General features: G+C 46.1%; 1 protein-coding gene across 1 annotated transcript in view; it reads right to left on the reverse strand.

The window, feature by feature from the left end:
- The window catches only part of NPFFR1 (neuropeptide FF receptor 1), a 31,264-nt gene extending 11,229 nt beyond the window's left edge, over positions 1-20,035 (reverse strand). Inside the window, exons 1-2 of the mRNA XM_032256233.1 lie at positions 19,776-20,035; positions 3,915-4,229 (exon numbers count right to left, since the gene is read on the reverse strand). Coding sequence (XP_032112124.1) covers positions 3,915-4,229; positions 19,776-19,782 — 322 coding nt within the window. The 5' untranslated portion in view covers positions 19,783-20,035. The remainder of the gene's footprint in view (positions 1-3,914; positions 4,230-19,775) is intronic.
- Between the last annotated feature and the right edge of the window lie 1,333 nt (positions 20,036-21,368).

Raw genomic sequence — 21,368 nt, forward strand, 5'->3', positions numbered from 1 at the left:
TGATCCCAGGAGGCGGAGGTTGCGGTGAGCCGAGATCGCACCATTGCACTCCAGCCTGGGTAACAAGAGCGAAACTCCGTCTCAAAAAAAAAAAAAGAAAAAGAAAAAAGAGATTAAGAAAATATATGCTTATTTTCTTATTATACCAAAGTTACAGAAAAGATAAATCAGAATAATGAGATTGGCTACCTAAACAGAGAGAAGATAAGAATTGGGTAGAAAAAATGGGTGAATGGGATAGTTGAGGTAATGAGAGTGATGTCTCTCTGAGTGTATCTTTGTATGGTTCTGACTTTTTAGAATCATGACAATGTTTCATTTACCCAAAAAATAAATAATCAACATCTAACAGGATGTGGCTGGGGAGAGAGGACCCAAAGTGAAATACAATCATTAGCAAATAAGCCTAATTGTACTACAAATGAATAATATTGTATTTAAATTGAATAATATTCACATTGAAGGGGTGAAGAAGAAAGAGACTAACTGAAGTAACTTTGGAAAACAATATTTTGACTGTATAATATAACAGCAAAAAAAACTGTAAACAAATTCCATACTGTCATTAATAAATTTGTGGTCCTCTTGACAAAACTGAATAAACTGGATCTAAATTATGGGAAAACATCAGGCAAACCTCAATCACAGAAGCATGGTAGCAATAATGAAACTACCTTATGTGTATATTAGGATTGAACAAATAAGTAAATCTATTGTAGATAAATACAGCTAGATTGCTCACTGCCTGAAAAAGAAGTTACCGATAAGCAAGAGGGAAAGTTCAAATGAATCTGTGACAGTGGGCTGGAATCAGAAGTATCAGTCTGAACTCATGTTAACACACATACAGATGGTCAGATATAGAAATAGAGTTATGTGTGTTAAATGTTTCTGTTAGTATACATGTATTTCCTAGCTCTGTCCCTGGAGAGCACCTAGAAGCAATGACACCCCAGTAGCCATGAGCACATCTAGAACCCAGATCTTGGCTTCTAAATACTATTCTCAGCCAGGCATAGTAATCCTAGCACTTTGGGAGGAAGAAGCAGGAGGATCACTTGAGCCCAGGAATTCAAGGCCAGACTGGGTAAGATAGTGAGACTCTGGCTCTACAAAAACAAAAAATTTAAAAAAAAGTTAGCCACACATTGTGGCACAATGTCTGTAGTCCCAGCTACTGGGGAGGCTGAGGTGGGAAGATCTTTGAGGCCAGGAGTTTGAGGTCACAGTGAGCTATGATCTCGCCACTGTACTCCAGCATTGGTGACAGTCTTTTTAAAAAGCAACAACAACAAAAAATCCTTGTGGAACTATATACTTAAAAAAGCAGATTTTAATGTATGTTAAATTATATCAACAATATTTACATGTAAAACATGCATACATTAACGGCGCATTTTCTAAGAATGCATACAAAAGACAGAAATATAACAGAATGGCTGCCTATGGGTCAGAGAGGAGATGTGAAGTGGAATAGGTATATAGAAGGAAATAAATAAATAATCAAAAATAAAAGAAGAGCTTTGCAACAGAGTGAAATCATGTAGTGCCATGAACTGGACTGAATGAATGATTCGACTTTCTGTATGTGAGTTCAAAAAAAAAAAAACCAACACAAAACAGAACAAAAAGACACAAAGAAAAAGCTAGGCATGGTGCCTCACTCCTATTATCCCAGAACTTTGGGGGGCCAAGGTGGGCAGATGGCTTGAGCCCAGGAGTTTGAGACAAGCCTGGGTAACATGGCAAAACCCCATCTCTTCAAAAAATAGAAAAATTAGCCAGCTGTGGTGGCACATGCCTGTAGTCCCAGGACCTGAGCCCAGGGAGGTCAAGGCTACAGTGAGCCGTGATCATGCCACTGCACTCCAGCCTGGATGACAGAGTGAGACTGTCTCAAAAAAAAAAAAAAGAGGCCAGGCATGGTGGCTCATGCCTGCAATCCCAACACTTTGGGAGGCCGAGGCAGGTGGGTCACTTGAGGTCAGGAGTTCAAGACCAGCCTGGACAACATGGTGAAACCCCATCTCTACTAAAAATACAAAAATTAGCTGGGCATGGTGGCACGCACCTGTAATTCAGGAGGCTGAGGCAGGAGAATCGCTTGAACTCGGGAGGCAGAGGTTGTAGTGAGCTGAGATCGTGCCACTGCACTTCAGCCTGGGCAACAGAGTGAGAAAGAAAAGAAAAGAAAAAAAAGAGAAAAGACAAGAAGGAAGGAAGGAAGGAAGGAAGGAAGGAAGGAAGGAAGGAAAAGAGTTAAGCTATGTGAAGTTTTATTTAATTGTAGAAGATTCTATTAAAAACAGCATAAATACACATCAAAATAAATTATAGTACATCCATACAATGGAATTCTAGCAGTAGGTGAAAAGAATGAGAAACTCTTTTATCTATTAATAGGGGCTAACAACATGTAAGTTGATTTTAATGGATCTTATTTACAGTATACATGATATATTTTTAAGTGGTGTTGGATGGGAAGTAAAAGTACGGGACCGACTGTTTGGAAACTTAGCATATCTTTAATTTGCTTGCACTCACATAAAATATTTTTTGAAAGAGACACAAGAAACTGGCAACAATTGGTTACCTCCCAGGAGGGAGAGGAGCTGGGAGGCCAGACGACAGGGGTAGAAGGGAGATTTTTCACTGGAGAACTTTGGTAGCTTTGACTATTGAATCATCTAAATGTTTTATTTATTCAAACAATTTTTTAAATATGAGTGTATGAAAAAGATGAACAGACACCAACTTAACCAGCTCGTGACCTCACCATATCACTGTTGACTGGTATGCATGCTATGTGCATGCATGTATGCATCTCTGCACATGTGTGTCTGAGTACACGTGTGTGTGTCTAGTGTTGGAAAGGAAGGGGATGCAGTTTATATTCCTCATCGGCAAAGGAAGCTGGGACTCAGCAGTGGGTAACAGTTCCACCGGACACAGCCAGTACTGTAGAGGCTTCAATTCCTGGTTCCAAGAACCTACAGAAATGCAGGCTGTGGCTCCCTCTGCTCCAAGTCAGTGAAGTCACTTCGAATGGGGCTGTCTAGGCTCTGGATCCTGAGGACTAGTGAGCGGCTGGGAGCTCTGAGCTCTGAATCTGCAGGCTCAGACCTCTAGGGGTCTCCATAGCTCTGAAAACCAGTCCCTCACCAGGAGTCTCAGGTTAGTGGAAACTTCGATTCTAAAACAAGAAAGGTCAGTTGCATGAGAGAGTAGAGAGTATATGGCCCTATTCTGACATCTGCAGATGCAGGAATTTAGAGGTCAGGTGGTCCACTGAGTAGCCAGTCAGTCCCTGCTTGGACACCCCAAGGTTCAGAGAGCTCATTACTTACAGGGCAGGACTCTCTGCTGTGCCCTGCTCAATTCCCAGTTCAAATGAATGGATTTTTAGTTTCCAATTCAGAGGAAACCTGCCTCCCTTACATTTCTCCCAGTGGCTCTATTTCTGCCCTTGGGAGCTCCGTGAGAGAGTGAGACTGAATGGTATAATACAGTAATTAGAAGTATGGGTGTAAGAATGTGGACCTTGACACCTGTTAGCTGTGTGACTACAGGCCAGTTTCTTAGTCACTCTGAGCATGTACGTTTCCTCTTCCATAAAATGGGGATGACCATAAACTCTACTTCATTTGATTGTTGTGAGGATGAATTAAGATAATGCGTGAAGAGTAAGCAACATCATAACATCATGCCAGGCACAAAGAAAGTGGGGAATCGTTATATCTCTTATTTCTAGACTAACTCCTCAGCCCCAAGACTATCTTGAGAGTTTGAGGCCACGCATGGCCAAGAGGCCAGCCCAGCAATGACGTCTGCCTTCCAGGCTTTGATTTCCGGCCTTAGCTGAGAAGCTGAAGTGCGGATGGGGGACACTCCTGCTGCGGACTGTCCACACTCACCAGTGATGAGGTTGTCCACAAGGGTGGTGGGCATGCAGAAGATGCCCACCAGCAGGTCACTGACAGCCAGGTTGAGGATGAACATGTTGGTGACGGTGCGCATGTGCCGGTTCTTGAGCACGATGAAACAGACCAGGGCGTTGCCCACCATGCAGAGCAGGAAGATGAGGGCATAGGCCACAATGAACATGGCTGCCACAGGGGAGGTGTGCTGGTAGTAGGAGGAGAAGGTGAGGTTCGCAGCCAGGGTGGCCTCAGCGTTAGTCCCATTCTGACTTAGGGGCCAACTGCTGTTGGGAGGCTGGGAGGGCTCCCCTAGGACCAAAGAAATATATGGGTCAGGATCTTAGGCAAAGACGAGTTTGCTGATTTCTCACCACTGGTGAGATTCTTCGTGTACCAAATCTTAACCGTGCCCTGGTCCCCCAAGCATGTCCCCAGCTCCAGTTGCAACTGGATGCACTGGCTTTCAGCCTTGTTTGATCAAGATTTTCAAACCCTGGTCTTGTATTTCATGCCCTGTCTTGCCCATAACTGATTCCCCAATGTTGGTCATTCTTTATTAACTCCCCCACCCCATTTAGGTTCCAACTTTCTTGGCCCTGCTGTACACCCCAGAGGCTAACCTCTAAGTGCTGCATTGTCCTGGTTCCCTTGTCTTCTGACTTCTAGCTGTGTTCAGCCAATACCAGGCACTGAAGGAGATGGGAGGGCAGGAGCAGAAAGGTCAGGGTATTTGTCTTCTGATTCCCTTCCTGCCTGGCCCAATTCTGCCAGCAGCTGTTTTTTTCCTATGGCTACAGCCTGCTCCTGTGGGTGACTCCCCTTCCGTGGCTGTAGCCCTCACCTGACTACGGTAACACTGTTCCCTCTCCTTCACTCACAGGCCCACAAATGGTAACTGCTTCCTGTGGTTGTGAGTCCCTGGGTGCTTCACTGTTTCCAGCTGGTTCTCTTACTCCTCCCCTCTTCCATTAAACTCAATTTAATTAAACTCTTTCTGAGTATACCATTTGTTTTCTGCTGCGACCCAATTATTACACCCTCAAACTCTCTGCTGATGTTCCTGTTCATCTCCTCCATGGAACTTTAGTTGAGAAAGGCAAGAAGGCAGTAGAGAAACGGAGAATGAAGGGAGACTCGGAACCAGGGCTAAGGAACAGAGGCACATCACATTCAGTAGAGCATCCAAAACAGAGGCTCCTGCTCAACCTTCACCTCCTCCCGTCCTGTGATCAGCTGTTCCACCTGTGTAGCATTTAACAAAGCACTTCCACATCTATTATTTTATTTAGCTCTCTGAGCCAGCCCATGATGTAAGTCATTAAATATTAGCCTCATTTGTTTTCTTTTGTATTTTTTTTAAAACCCTCATTGATGCCATCTTGACCAGAGCAAAGAAAAAAATGTAAAATAAAATAAAAACCCTCACTGAATTCCCCTAAGGTGTTAGCTTCATTTGAAATGAAGGTCAGAGAGGTTCCATGGCTTGCTCAAGGTCCCACAGTGAGGCTGCAGCTGAGCTGGCTCTGCTCTGTGCGTCTCTGAATAAGGACCAAGCTTTGGTGTGTCCTTCCTCAGCCTTGTTTCGAAGTGAAGACTCAGTGTCCAACCACAGCGCTTCTGGGAAGTCATTAGTTGGGGTGACTCATGATGTCTCATAAGCTCTCCTCCTGCCTTCCTCTGGGACTGAATGTAGCCTGTTCCAGGGGATGAAGAGTCCCTCTGGAATCTTTCTGTCACATCCAGAACTCAGCCACTGGCCTGGAGGCTCATTGGAGGCTGGGGGTCAGGAGGCTAGAGATCCTCGTAGGAGCAAGGCCAGTGAGCTGGCACCATCGGGGCTGCAGGGAACAGGAGGGGGCACTGTGGTGAGTGTTGGGATGGGGCAGAGGGACTCTGCTGGGAGGCAGAGAAGCTGCAAACTTCCTGTGATGTTTGATGAGAGATGATACCCCCATGCTTAGGCCTTCCAAGGACTTCCAATTGCACTCAAACATCTTTATTTTAATATGGAAAATGTCTAACATGTAGGAGAGAGAATATTATAATAAACATACACAAGAATATAAAGTTTAATGAGCTGTTATTAGAGAGATTCATATAAAGAACCCCCATGTATACATCATCTGCTTTCAACAGTTATCAGCTTGAGGCCTGGAGTTGCTTCATCCACATCCCCGCTTCTCTTTGGATTATTTGAAGCAAATACCAGACATTACTCTTTTCATCCATAAATGTTTCAGTTTGTACCTTTAAAAAATAGGGACTCAGCCAGGCGTGGTGACTCACACCTGTAATCCCAGCACTTTGGGAGGCCGAGGCAGATAGATTACCTGAGGTCAGGAGTTCAAGACTAGCCTGGCGAACATGGTGAAACCTGTCTCTCCTGAAAATACAAAACATTGGTCAGGCGTGGCAGTGGGCACTTGTAATCCCAGCTACTTGGGAGGCCGAGGCAGGAGAATTGCTTGAACCCAGGAGGCGGAGGTTGCAATGAGCTGAAATCGCACCATTGCACTCCAGCCTGGGCGGCAGAGTGAGACTCCATCTCGAATAAATAAATAAATAAATACTAAAAATAAGTTTAAAATGTGATGTCCATCATTATCAAACCTAACAAAATTAACTATGTCATTATGGCATTAAATATCTGGCATCCAGCAAAATTTCCTGATTATTTCATAACTTTTTAAATAGTTGGTTTGTTTGGGTGAGGATCCAAGCAAGATTTCTGTTTCTATTACCTATTATTATGTCATGAACCACCCCAAAATTTAATGGTATGGCACTGTGGCTTGGCAATCTTCGTAGTTCTTCTCTCTTGGGACACTCGTGCAGCTGCTGCAGTTATCTGCTGGCTCAGCTGGGGCTGGGAGGTCCAAGATGTCCCTCACATGGCTGGTGATTAGTGCTGACAATTGGCTGGGATGTCCCAGTTCTCTACGTAGCCTCTCATCCTCCAGGAAGCTTGTGTGGGCTTCTTCAGAGAACACTGGTCTCAGGGTTCCAAGAGAGCAAGACCTGGATTCTGCAATTTTCCCATCATCTCTGTCACATTCTATTGGCCAAAGCAAGTCACTAGGGATGCCCGGTTTCAAGCCAGTGGAGAAATAGTTTCACCTCTTGATAGGAAAGAAAGCAACATGGCATTGCAGAAGAGGTGTGGACATGGAATTGTGATTCACTAGGGTCCATTATGATAAAATCTACCATCATCCCCATATTGCATTTGGTCCATGTGACGCCGAAGTCTCTTTTAGTTCACAGGTTTTCCCTCTGTCTCTTTTCCCCTCTGCAGCATATGTGTCGTATGGGCTGTCATTGGTCTATAGAGCTTCTGCAGACTGGATTTTGCTAATTGTTCCCTCATTATGTCATTTTACATGTTCTGCTCTCCGTCCCCTGTACTTGGTAGTCAGATCTAGAGTCCTGATCAGATTATATCCAGTGGCCATTCTCTGTGTGGTGCTAGTCTCAATTAGGGGACTCAGGTGAGGTACCTTTGCCTCCTGGGCTTAAGCAATTCCTCCTGCCTCACCCTCCTGAGTAGCTGGGACTATAGGCATGCACCATCAAGCTGGGTTAATTTAAGGTTATTTTGTAGAGATGAGGTCTCACTATGTTGCCCAGGCTGGTCTTGAACTCCTAAGCTTAAGCAATCCTCCTGTCTTGGCCTCCCAAAGTGCTAGCATTACAGGCAAGAGCCACTGTGCCATGGGTTTTTAACAGTATTTTCAGCAGACACTAAGGATTATTGCCCAGACCCCTCATTGCTTTTCTTTTTTGAGACAAAATTTCACTCCTGTGGCCCAGACTCGAGTGCAGTGGCTGCAATCTTGGCTCACTGCAGCCTCTGCCTCTCGGGTTCAAGTGATTCTCCTACCTCAGCCTTCCGAGTAGCTGGGATTACAGGTGCACGCCACCACATCTGGCTAATTTTGCGTATTTTTAGTAGAAACGGTGTTTCACCATGTTGGTCAGTCTGGTCTCAAACACCTGACCTCAGGTGATCCACCTGCCTCAGCCCATTACGCATAAATGCTGTCTTCCCATAGAGAGCTAAAAGAAGGGGCAAGCAAAGCCCCTGGGGTTGGAAGAAGCAGGAGTGTGTGAGGAGCTAAGTGGATGGCAAAGTGACCAGTGCGTAATGGGCAAAGGGGAGAGTGGCACTGAGTGAGGCCAGAGAGATGTCAGCAGGGATCAGACCATGCAGTGTTTCAGAGGCCCTGCTAAGGAGTGTGGATTGTATTGGAAATGCAATGAGGGTTGGAGGCTGAGGCAGGTTGCAGTGTGTCAGGATCGTAGCCATTGCCTGTAGTCCCAGCTACTCAGGAGGTTAAGGTGGGAGATTGCTTGAGCCTGAGAAGTCAAGTCTGCAATGAGCTGTGATTACACCACTGCACTCCAGCCTGGGTGACAGAGCAAGACTCTGCCCCCACCCCCCAAAAATAGTACGTACATGCATTGTAAGTCCGTATTCTGTATAAAAAGCATATGTTTATGTGAACTGTAGATGACAGAAAAAATAACAGTGTTTGTCCACAAGGGGTGGTATTTCCTAAAGTGATTTTTATTTTCAGTTTTTCTAGCTTGCATTTAACCTTTCTAATCAGAAGGAAACTCTGATAGCTGTGATAAAATACTGATGATGTCACTGGTTCTTGGCCCTGACTCATCAAAATCACCTGGCTTTTAACAATACAGATCCCGCCCCTTCCAACTGGATCAGAATCTCTAGAAGGTGGTAGGGAGGTATGGGTGATGGGGTGGGGATGGGGTTGTTCAGGCACTGGCATTTTTCAAAAAAACTCCCCTGGTGATTTCTATGTGTAGCCAGATTTGAGAACCACTGAACCACACAGTCCCTGCCCTCCGGGCACTCACAGTCAGGTTTAGTGCGGCTTCACATTTTGCGGGGGTCACCAAATTCTTTGAGTCCCTGATGCATTTTGATTCCTTCACAGGTGCTTTCCTAGGGCTTCCTTTTGTTATGCCAATAAATGGTTCCTGTCTGGAGGAATGTATGGTCTCCAAAAGCAATGGATCCTGTCCCAAAAAGAGCCCTGGATATTGACACACACTTTCAGGGGGGTGTTGAGTATCACGGTTTGGGCTCACCCTGCATCCATGACCCCTTCTTTCTAGAGTACTGATTTTTCCCCTGGGGAATCAGCCACCTCCTCACACGGAGCTTTTGAGGGACTGTCCATCAGGAGTCTGCACCAACCCCTGGCCAGAGGATGCCAATCAGACCTCATCTGCTTTGGATTTGCCTCTGAGTCTTTGTAATACAGCTTTTCCGTCCCTTGGATGACCTCCCAACACCCTTCCAATGAATTCCTAGTGTTGGTTAGGTCACCCAGCACTTGTTTCTATATTGATTGTAACCCTAGTGTCTTGGTGAATACAAGGGGATTAAAATTAGTCATCCATGGACCTCCTGTGAGTCTGCGGAGTCCAGGTTCAGAATCCCAGGGTCAGAGAAAGTGGTAGAGATGGGCAGGGGTAGCACCACAGACCCCCAAGGTTCCTGTTCCCTAGATGTTTGTGCTCACCTCCCTCCACAACACCATCCCACGTGCTGTCTCTTAACAGGCCATGTAATCTTTCAGAGACTATGCTGATGCAGAAGGGAAGGGACACTGACCTGGGAATCAGAAAGCATGACTGGTCACTGACTGCTTATAAGAGGTTGGAGGCCGGGCACAGCGGCTCATGCCTATAATCCCAGCACTTTGGGAGACCGAGGGAGGCGAATCACCAGGTCAGGTGTTCGAGATCAACCTGGCCAACGAGGTGAAACTTTGTCTCTTCTAAAATACAAAAATTAGCTGGGTGTGGTGGCAGGCACCTGTAACCAGCTACTCGGGAGGCTGAGGCAGGAGAATTGCTTGAACCTGGGAGGCAGAGGTTGCAGTGAGCTGAGATTGCACCACTGCACTCCAGCCTGGGCGACAGAGTGAGACTCCACCTTGAAAAAAGAAAAAAAAGAGAGGTTGGGGGATTGGGAAACTTGGTTTGGAGGAGAAGCTTGGGAACTTGTCTTAAAGCTGCTTTTGTACAGTTTTTAAAGGGAAGTATAGTTTGGCGTGGCTGGGAGACTGATGATAGTGGGCCCTAAGCTTCCATGTCACCCCTTGGTATTCCCAAGAAAACTGGGAAGATCTATTTCATCCCTGTGTTCTCCTTGGCTTTCAAATGTGGAAGACCTGGGCTTCTTGCCTCTCCCAACCTCATGGGTTGTTAATATATTCAGAGAGACAGCAGAGTAAATTACAAAGGGCCTTGCAGAACTCCAGACTGCTTATTGACTGCATTAGCTGTCTGCCAGGCAGCGGTGGGGAAGCGAGAGGTCGCAGTGTGGTTTCAGTTCATTTGGGTTTGTTCCTAGGGAAGCAAGCCTTGGCAAAACGTTTCTTAGCACTGCTTACGAGAGTAAAAAGTGGATGTGGCAGGGGATCTAGGAGGAAGGAGGCCTCTTGAGACCTGCAACCTCCTACTGTTCCTCTTGCAGGCGGAACCAAAGCCTATCCACCCCAGACACCCACCACAGCAACATGGATTTTACAAGCCTGGCCTCTTTTTGGTGAGTGAGAGCAGGTTGCCCTTCCAAGAATCATTTGGGTTGGCAAAGGCCAAAGATTTTGAGGGCTGAGTTGCGAATACAGCCGTCAGGATCCCCCAAGTAAGCCCATCTTTATATTTCTACTCTGGGGCTTTTTTATATCTCCTTGCTTCCTCCAGGGGGTCTCTGGTTTTACCCATCAAAACCTGTATTCAGAAAAGGTTCTGATACAAGTCATTTCCCTCACAGTGAAAACTGAACTGATTTTATCACATACTGAGCCTATACTCTTAGTCTCTGTAAAAGAATTCCAGGCCTTGGAAGGTGGAGGTAGAAGAGGCTTAAGGTGGGAGAAGAGAGGAAAGTAAAGGGGGCATGAAGAGATTTCCCTCTCTCTCTCGGAAAGGCTAAACATATGCCCTGGAGCTCCTTTCTGGGTTCAATGGCTGTCTGCTTCCTCAAGGTCTGCAGGTTCAGTTTACCTGCAGGGCTGGTCACATTTCACTTCAGCTAAGCGTAGAGATTTTTTTTTTCTTTTAATTAAACTAGAAATGTCTTAAGGGTAGAAAACATGCCTTGTTCAGCTCAAAATGCTCCTCATTTTCTGGCACAGGACCTAGAACATAAAGATGATTAATGAATGTTGATAGGTAAGTTAGGTACTAAAGGCCATAAATCCTCCTAGAAGCATTGCTTTAGCTGTATCCCATAGGCTCTATTAGACGGTATTTCCATTATGATTGAAATATGTTTTGTAAAACATCAAGTTATCTCTGACAAGGAAAGGAGAATTATCTGCATTTCACAGGAAAATTAAAACTCAAAGACCAAAAGAGACTTGTTCTCAGAATACAGGGTGCAGTAGTGAGGACCTCCAGGTTTTGGTTGGCTCTGGGATTCAGGGTGCATCAAATAAGCCAGGAGACCTGTTCTGAGTCTGAGTGCCTCCTTAGGCTCTGCCACCTCCAACCATTTTCTCATCCTCTTTGGGTATCATTGGGTCACATATAAAGACCTCTAGGGTCCATTAGCAGCAATTAGGGATATTTGATTTGGAGGGAACTTTGCCTTCCTGAGGCTTCTGCTACAAAGCTGACACTTTATGAACAGTGCATATATCATCTAAAACCTTGCCTGAAGAAGCAGGCACACAGTGGCCAGAGGCAGAACCAGGGTCACTCTGGGCTCAACTGAGAAGTAATAGAAGAGGACACCTAACCCCTTTGAGATCCATTACTTCCTAACAAGGCATCACCTCTTGGAGTCCTCGGTTACTTATGTTCTCTCCCTCCCCATCCCTAGCAGAATCTTTTAGGAAATATTCTGATAAACTTGTTCACATGGATGAGGAAATGACTTATAACAAAGTGCTGTGTCTCTTTTAGGCTTTTGCATTTCAAAAGGAGTCAGACATTAAATTAGAAAAAGAAAAGCTCTAATGATGCAATTTCAGTTATTAACAAGAGAGCTACGAAAAGCTTTTAAACATGAGAGACATTTTTTTATCCTTTTTTTTTTTTTTTTTTTTGGAGATGGAGTCTCATTCTGTTGCTCAGAGTGGAGTGCAGAGGCACGATCTGGGTTCACTGTGACCTCCACCTCCCAGGTTCAAGGAATTCTCCTGCCTCAGCCTCCCAAGTACCTGGGATTACAGGTGCCCACCATCACGCCCAGCTAATTTTTGTGTTTTTAGTAAAGACAGCTTTCACCATGTTGGCCAGGCTGGTCTCAAACTCCTGACCTCAGGTGATCCATCCACCCAAGCTTCCCAAAGTGCTGCGATTACAGGCTAATTCTTTATGTTTGTGTCTTATAGAGATCTGATCAAAGTTAGCTTGTGCTGTCAGTTCCACTCACTGTACTTCAATTTCTTCATTTGTTCTCAGGGTTGAGCAGCTGCCTTCATGGACCTGCTGGCTCTAATAGCCCAAGGTTTTTACAGTACAATGGGCCACCCAATGATCGTAGTAGAAATACTCACTGTAAGAATATCTCCTCAACTCATTGCTGGAAGCAGGACAGATTGCCATCAAACAGATCATGGACCCAGTGAGAACCAGGCCTACACCCATCTGGCCTCTGCTTCCCCAGCAGCAGCTGAGGCCCCTCTCATTCTCCCCTCCCAGTAAGACAGGAAGGCGTGGAAGATCTTCAGGACAAAGCTAGAAAGCTAGACTTCATAGAGGCTGCAGTGCAACAGTGTCCCCAGAATCTAGACCATTTGTGCAGACCTGCTGCAGTTCAAACCAGGGCAATCTGTGCCCCCTGGGCCTCAGTCTTATCATGTACTAAATGGGGGTGATGTTTTCTCCCTGCTCAATTCCCAGGCTGGGTGGGCAGCCCCAGGATGATGATATGCTTTGTAGGAAAGGACAGTGCACAGAGACTCTGGCAGCACCATTTCCAAGGGGTATATGAAAAAGTGGCATCCACCTGGACTTCTAAGCTCTACTGTGTCCTGTGCTGAAGGGACACCAGCTGGTATACTCCTGTCCCCTCTTCTCTCCAGTGATCCCCTTCCCCACATGGCCACTTCCCCACAGCTGTGCCCACTTCCAGCCAGTGTGGGTGTATATCCTCCCAGCCTTTGGGCCTCTCTCAGCCACAGAACTTCCAGGCTGGGAAGGCAGCTGTGGAGGCACCTGGGGGCTCCCGGAAAGGCTGGGGTTGGGCTGGGTTCGGGCTGGGGAATGGATCTGATTTGCTGCCCTTCTGCTGACTTGTCCCACAGCATAACATCACACTTAAGCACCAAATGAGGAAGGCAAATGAGGGTTACCGCGTGGTTGACCGTAGCACCTCTGCAGGGGGCTTGGCGTACTGTAGTGCCTGTCTCTAGGTGTTGGGTGAAGGCGTCTGGGCCCTCAGAGACCCCTCCAGGCCGTCGTTTTCGTCCAGCCACCCAATAATTCTCTCTTCTGTCCCCTAGTCTGTCATCAGACCTGTCAGCCCCCACTTGCTCAAGCTGGATATGGGAACTGGTGAGGAGACAGACGCTAGACCAGCCCTGAGTGACAGAAAGTTCTTCCTGAGATTGAGTTGAATTGTCTTACTGCAACTTGCCCTCACAGGTCCCAGTTCTGCTCCCAGGAGCCAGAACAAGAGTGAGCCCCTGTCCCCAGAATCATCCCCCTCTCCCCACCCCAACATCTCAGGATATTCAGCAAGAGGGACTCCAGGCCTATCTCATGGTGAGCCCATCTTGGTACCTCCCCTACCCACCCCCCACCCTACCCTATAACTTCCCTCAAGAATATAAGCCAGCTCTCCCCCGTCTTAAATAGATGCCATTAATTTTTCTGAGATCTAAATTCAGGACTTTACATTTCACTTACATGTACCATTCATTTTCTTGGTTTTAATCCAGCATTTTGTTATGTTGAGATAACCTTAAATCTTGACTTTATTGCCTTGTGGGTGTTATGGTTCCTATCCACAGATTTGATAAGCATGCCTCTTATTTTCCCTCTAAATTCTTGATGTCATGTCAGGGTTGGATTTCTAGGGAGCCGTAGGCTGCTATCAAGCCTTTCATGAGGCCCGCATTTTGGTCCTCCAGCATCCCTCCCACGGCTTTCAATCAAGCCACAAGGTTTTTCTGAGAGATCTTGGCAGTATCCTGCTGAACTTTTGTATTCATCTTTTTTCCTCTCAGAAACCCATTCTGGAAGAGGAAACTCAGTAGGTTTAGCTTGATTTGTTCTTCTGTTTTGGAAACACTATTTAGTAAAACGTGCACACTTTGTGAATAGCTATATAAAATTAACAGCTGGGTGGAGTTACAGAAACGTTTACCAACCAGTGGTGTCTCATGAACAGTTGCTCCAGATGGTATTGACTTGGTTTTTATTTTTTATAGATTTAAAATAAGTTTTAAGGTTTTTATTGTACATTGACAATTTATAATTGTATACATTTTGAGGATACAAAGCGACGGTATAATTTATGAATGCAAAGTAGAGTCATAAATCAAGCCAGTTAACATATCCATCAAATACCTATTTTTTGTGATGGAAACATCTGAAATTTAGTTCTAGTTTTAGTTTTTGCTTTTTTTAAGCAAGATTTATGGAGTCTCACTCTGTTGCCCAGGCTGGAGTGCAGAGATCTTGGATCATTGCAACCTCGGCTTCCCGGGCTTAAGCAATTCTCATACCTCAGCCTCCTAAGTAGCTTATAAATGTATACCACGACACCCAGCTAATTTTTGTATTTTTAGAGAACAGAGCTTCACTATGTTGACCAGCCTGGTCTTTTTTTTTTTTTTTTTTTTTGAGACAGAGTTTCACTCTTGTTACCCAGGCTGGAGTGCAATGGCGCGATCTCAGCTCACCGCAACCTCCGCCTCCTGGGTTCAGGCAATTCTCCTGCCTCAACCTCCCGAGTAGCTGGGATTACAGGCACGCGCCACCATGCCCAGCTAATATTTTGTATTTTTAGTAGAGACGGGGTTTCATCATGTTGACCAGGATGGTCTCGATCTCTTGACCTCGTGATCCACCCGCCTCAGCCTCCCAAAGTGCTGGGATTACAGGCTTGAGCCACCGCACCCGGCAACCAGCCTGGTCTTAAACTCCTGATCTCAGGTGATCCACCGCCTCAGCCTCCCAAAGTGCACAGATTACAGGCATGAGCCACTGCACCCAGCATCAATCTTTTTTTTTTTTTTTTTTTTGCGGCAGAGTCTTGCTCTGTCGCCCAGGCTGGAGTGCAGTGGCATGATCTCAGCTGACTCCAACCTCCACCTCCCAGGCTCAAGCAGTACTCCTGCCTCAGTCTCCTGAGTAGTTGGGATTACAGGTGTGTGCCACCACACTCAGCTGATTTTTGTATTTTTAGTAGAGTTGCGGTTTCACCATGTTGACCAGGCTGATCTCAAACTCATGACCTCAAATGGTCTGCCCACTTTGGCCTCCCAAAGTGCTCAGATTACAAGCATGAGCCACTGCACCCAGCCATCTTGGCAATTTTGAAATGTACAGTACTCTATTATTAACTCTATGCACTATGCTGTGCAATAAATAGAAAACTATTCCTTCTGTCTAACTGAGATTTTATATTCTTTGAGCACCATCACCCCATTCTCCCCAACTCCAGAGCCATTCTACTCTCTGCTTCTATGGGTTCTATTGTTCTAGATTCAATATATAAGTGAGAACATGTGGTATTTGTCTTTCTGTGTCTGACTTAGTTTAGGTAGTATAATGTTCTCCAGTTTTGTCCATGTTGTTTTAAATGACACAATTCTGTCTTTTTAAAGGCTGAATAGGATTCCATTGTGTATACATACCCCATTTTCCTCATCCATTCATTGGTTGATAAACACTTAGGTGAATTCCATAGCCTGGCTATTGTGGATAGTGCTGCAATAAACGTGAGGTTCAGACATTTCTTCAAGTAACTAATTTCAAATTTTGGGGTAAGTACCCAGAAATGAGCCTGCTCCATCCTATGGTAATTCTATTTTTAGTTTTTTGAGGAAGCTCCATACTGTTCTCCATAATGGCTGTGCTAACTTACTACACTCCCACCAACAGCACGCAAGGGTCCTCTCTTCTCTCTGCCAACACTTACCTTTCGTCTTTTTTGGTAAAAGCCACCCCGACAGGTATGAGATGATGTCTCATTGCAGTTTTAACTTGCATTTTCCTAATCATTAGTGATATTGAGCACTTTCAAGAAATGTCTATTCAGATCCCTTACCATGTTTTAATTGGGTTTTTTGTTTTCTTGATGTTCAGTTGTTTGAGCTCCTGGATTTGTTCTCAGTGAGTACTAATATAGACTCCTAATAAACAATACATTATTTTCTTTCTTTTCGAAAATGCTTTTTTGTTTTATTGTGCTTATTATAAAAGAATTCTAGGACAGGCACGGTGGCTCACGACTGTAATCCTGGCACTTTGGGTGGCCGAGGCAGGTGGATCATGAGATCAGGAGTTTGAGGCCAGCCTGACTAACATGGTGAAACCCCGTCTCTACTAAAAACACAAAAATTAGTGAAGTGTGGTGGCACATGCCTGTAATCCCAGCTACTCAGGAGGCTGAGGCAGGAGAATTGCTTGAACCCGGGAGGCAAGGCTGTAGTGAGCTGAGATCGTGCCAGTGCAGTCCAGTATGGGGGATAGAGCGAGACTCCTTCTCAAACAAAAACAACAACAAAAAATTCTGAGCACTGTGAAAGAGAGAGTAAATATGACAAAATCCTCACATTCAGAGATACGCCCTGTGTTTGTGATGCTCTCTGCCTGCCACATCTTGGTCCAAAGATTTCAGCTGGGATGAATGGTTCCTCTAATTTTCAGCACCCCACCAAGTCTGCACCTGGGAGTCTCTCTACTCTGCTCTCTCTGAAGTCACAAACAGGGATAGCCCAAAACTGCAGAAGTGGGGCAACCCTCAGCCAGTGGGGAGGGGAAGCAGCCAACACCACCTCTCAGGTGGGGTAAACCTCGGGTTCCCTCTGCACTTTTCTCAGAGTGTCCCCAGCAGGATAGAGTCCCCCAGTTGCCTGCAGCTAAAACCAGCTCATTAATGCACCCATTTCTCGCCTTTCCCCCCACCACCCTTTTTTGGAGACAGAGTCTCATTCTGTCACCAGGCTGGAATGCAGTGGCATGATCTCGGCTCACTGTAACCTCCGCCTCCTGGGTTCAAGCGATTGTTCTGCCTCAGCCTCCCGAGTAGCAGGTCTACAGGTGCATGCCACCAGGCCCAGCTAATTTTTGTATTTTTAGTAGAGATGGGGTTTCACCATGTTGGCCAGGATGGTCTTGGTCTCTTGACCTCGTGATCCTCCCATCCTGGCCTCCCAAAGTGCTGGGATTACAGGCGTGAGACCCTGCGCTCGGCCTCTTTTTCTCACTCTCCTCATTCCCTCACTTCCACTGCCTGGCATCATCACCCAAATAAACTCCCTCTACCCAAGCTTTTGTCTTGGGGTCTGCTTCAGAAGCAGGAGAATCAAACAAAGATGCTAGTGACCACCTCTTTGCATATATACTTGTATATGTATATACACATATTTCCAATAATAAACCTATGTAATTTTGCATAAAGGAGATCATTACTACACATGCATTCAAAAACTATTTTTTTAAATTACTCACAGTAGGTAGTGAACAGATTTCCATGTCAATAAAGAAAATTCTAAGTACAGTTTTTAATGTCTGCATAGTATGTCATTGCAAGTGTGTCTCCTTTTTTATTTAATTTACTTAATTTATGGATATCTAGATGGTTTCCAATTCTGCACTGTGATGAACATGCTCAGGCAAACATCTTTGCAAGTGTATAGCTCGGAATTTCGAAAAATTCTGAGCTGTGCGAGTGCTTTATTATCTCCTAAGTGTACACAGTGCTTGGTAATTTCTTCTGGAATTTTAATAGAGGTCAATACTAATCTTAGCAGTGTAGAAGTTTATTAAATAAAAAATCTGTATTTCCTCCCTTTTTTGAAAATCAGGACATCCGCCCATCTTCCGTTTTCTGGCACTTCCTTTATTCTCTATAATTTCCTCGAAAGCGATGATTACACCTGTAAATACCTCTGGGCCCCTAAGATGTCGTGTGTCTGGGGTGCAGTGAGTGAGCTTGATGTTTTCTTCCGATCACTGGACTATCCTGGGTCTCAATTTCCTCCTTATGTCTTTATTCCACAAATTGAAGTAAAATAGCCTGTGTCTTGCTCTGTCTGCCTGCCTTCGAGCCCAAGCCAGAGCAGATTCCTTCCTGTTATTCTTACTTAGACACTGAAAGCTCTTTGCTCTTGCCTTTGCCAATTTCCCCCTGACTTCTGTTCACTGGAGCTTCAGCACTTTGCTAACGCTATTCTTACAGATCCTGCCAATCTTCCAGATTCCTCTGGGATTATTGATTCCTTCGTGCCTCTTTTGTGTGTGTGCTTTTCATACCCTGGCTCACTGGAAAACTACAAGTGCAGCCTCACAAGATTTTCTATAAAATTCAATTTTCTTTTTTAACAGCAGTGTTTGCAATTACTGGTTGGAATTTTGGGGTTTATTACCTCTTGCAGCAGCTATCTCATACTGGCGTGTTGTACAACACATCTTATTTAACTTCACAGGCACCCCGTGAAGCCAGTTGAATGTTAAGTTCCTCCATTTGACAGACAGGTGACCAGTGGCACAGAGAGGTTCAGGCACCATCTCAAAGACACCCAGCAAGACAGTGGACCTGCCCTTGGTTTTCCAGGCTGTCAGCCTAAACATGGTTCCTCTTGTCCACAACGGCTGAAAGAGGGTTCTGGTAAGGTGGGAGCAGGTAGCCTTATGCCTTGGGGGCCACTATCCCTTAAAATTCTGAAGGTGAGGTCCATAGTTCACTCTCCTTTGCTTAGGGAGAGAAATTCTCTCTGCATGGAGGGTATCACCTCTAGAATCCCATCTCCCCCACAACCTCTACTCCTTGAAGCAGGCAAAGTCGGTGACAATTCCTCTGAAGCTAATAACCAAGCTGTCCTCACCTCTGTACCTGGTCTCAAATGATTCTCTGCTCAGACAGCAGGGACTGTGTGCATGCATACACTCAACAGGGACATAGAGGCATCTCTAGGTCTCTCTCTTTCTGTGTGTGTGTGTGTACATCTCTTGTACATACACACATGCACACACATATGTACAACACGAATACAGAGGCACCCCCAGGTCTTTCTGTGTGTCTCTCTGTCTCTCCATGTCTCTCTCTCTCTCTCTCTCACACACACACACACACACACACGCACAAACATGCACAACATGAATACAGAGGCACCCCCAAGCCTTTCTCGGTCTCTCTCTGTCTCTGTCTATCTCTCATTTTCTCTGTCTCTCACACACACACACGCATGCACAACATTACAGAGGCACCCCAAGTCTTTGTCTCTCTCTCAGTGTCTGTCTCTATGTCTCTGTCTCTCTCTGTCACATGCGCGCGCACACACACACACACACACACACACAAACATGCACAACATGAATACAGAGCACCCCCAGGTTTTTCTATTCCTCTGACTCTGTCTGTCTCTGTCTGTCTGTCTCTCTCTCTCTCTCTCTCTCTCTCTCTCTCTCACACACACACACACACACACACACACATCCATGAACACATGGGCACCTCAGGTGTCTCTCTCCCTCTCTCAGTGTCTTTGTCTCTGTCACACACAGAGTGTCACATCGTCTGGCTCTGGACAGACATGGGTGATCAGCTGCCTGGCCCCTCTCCTCTCCCTCGGCCCCATGCCCCAGAGTCGGTACCTCGCCCCACTGCTGGCCCCCAGCCCCGGGACCACTCACCCTCCATGCTGCCCCCTGTTGCGGGCTCCAGCGGTCTCCGATGGCTGGAGGCAGCGGGTCCCTTCGGGCCGGTGGGCGAGGGCCCAAGCCCCTGCTTCTGCGCTCTCTGGGCAGCAGGTCTGTCCGAGAAGAGGCGGGCGGGGAGCCGGCAGGGGGTATGCGCTCCCAGGCCCCAGACCCTGGCCAGTTTCCCTCCCCTCGGACTGACCGGCTCCCGCACAGCGCTGCTGTCCGCCTGGCTCAGACGCCCGCCGCTTCGCACCTCCTGGCCAGGGGAAGGAGGGGGCTCGCGCGGCGCAGTCGTCATGGCACCCGTGCACCTGTCCCCACACAGCGCCCCCCAAGCGCCCCTCCGAAGTAGGGGACACGCTTCTCCGCCCACTGCAGCCCTGGCAGCTGCGTCCCATTATTCCGCGCGAATCTCCCGTACCCCACATGCCAGCGTCTGTCCCCCCTTCTCATCTTTGCCTACCCCAGCCTGGGGTCCAACACCCTGGACTTTCCTGAGAAGGGGATGAAAGGTAGCTGTGAAAACAGGAGGGCTTCAGGAGGGAGGCGGGGGGCGGGGAGCCCCACCAGCTCCGCGCTCTCCCAGGAGAATGGGGACAAGAATTAACCAGTTCAGGCACTCACCGGGTGGTACCCTTGGAAAAGTTTCTTATTATAATAATACCTGCACCTAAGTCTGTTTCTGCATTTGTAAAGTGGGTTTGAGGGGAGTAAATGTAATGCCAAATTTCAGCCCAGCCCATAGCAGCTGCTCCACAAATGGATCCTGGAGCTGAATTGGAAGCTACTCATCTCCAGCCCCTGTCAGACACCCAGCAGACACCACCATAAATTTTTGCCACATGAATAAAGATCCCAGGTTCTATCTGCACGCCTGTGTTTGTTGCAACACTGTTTACAATGCTAAGATTTGGAAGCAACCTAAGTGTCCATCAGCAGATGAATGGATAAAGAAAATGTGGTACATGTACACAAGGGAGTACTATTCAGCCATAAAAAAGAATGAGATCCAGTTATCTGCAACGTGGATGGAACTGGAAATCATTATGTTAAGTGAAATAAGCCAGACACAGAAAGACCAACATCGCATTTTCTCACTTATTTGTGAGATCTAAAAATCAAAACAATTGGACTCATGGGCATAGTAGAAGCACGGTTACCAGAAGCAGGGAAGGGTAGTGGGAGGATGGGGATAGTTAATGGGCACAAAAAAAACCAGAAGAAAGAATGAATAAGACCTACTATTTGATAGCACAACAGGGTGACTAAGGTCCATAATAACTGTATATTTTTAAATAACTTTAAAAGTTTAATTAGATTGTAACTCAAAGGATTAATGTTTGAAGGTATGGATTCTCCACGAATCTATTCTCCATGATGTGCTTATTTCACATTGCATGCCTGTATCAAAACACCTCATGTACCCCATAAATATATACACCTACTATGCACCCTTCTTTTTTTTTTTTTTTTGAGACAGAATCTCGCTCTGTCCCCCAGGCTGGAGTGCAGTGGCACAACCTTGGCTCACTGCAACCTCTACCTCCCAGGTTCAAGCAATTCTCTGCCTCAGCCTCCCGAGTA

Source organism: Sapajus apella, unplaced genomic scaffold, assembly GCF_009761245.1.
Source record: "Sapajus apella isolate SASKATOON/1434 unplaced genomic scaffold, GSC_monkey_1.0 scaffold94, whole genome shotgun sequence".
Taxonomy (NCBI): Eukaryota; Metazoa; Chordata; class Mammalia; order Primates; family Cebidae; genus Sapajus; species Sapajus apella.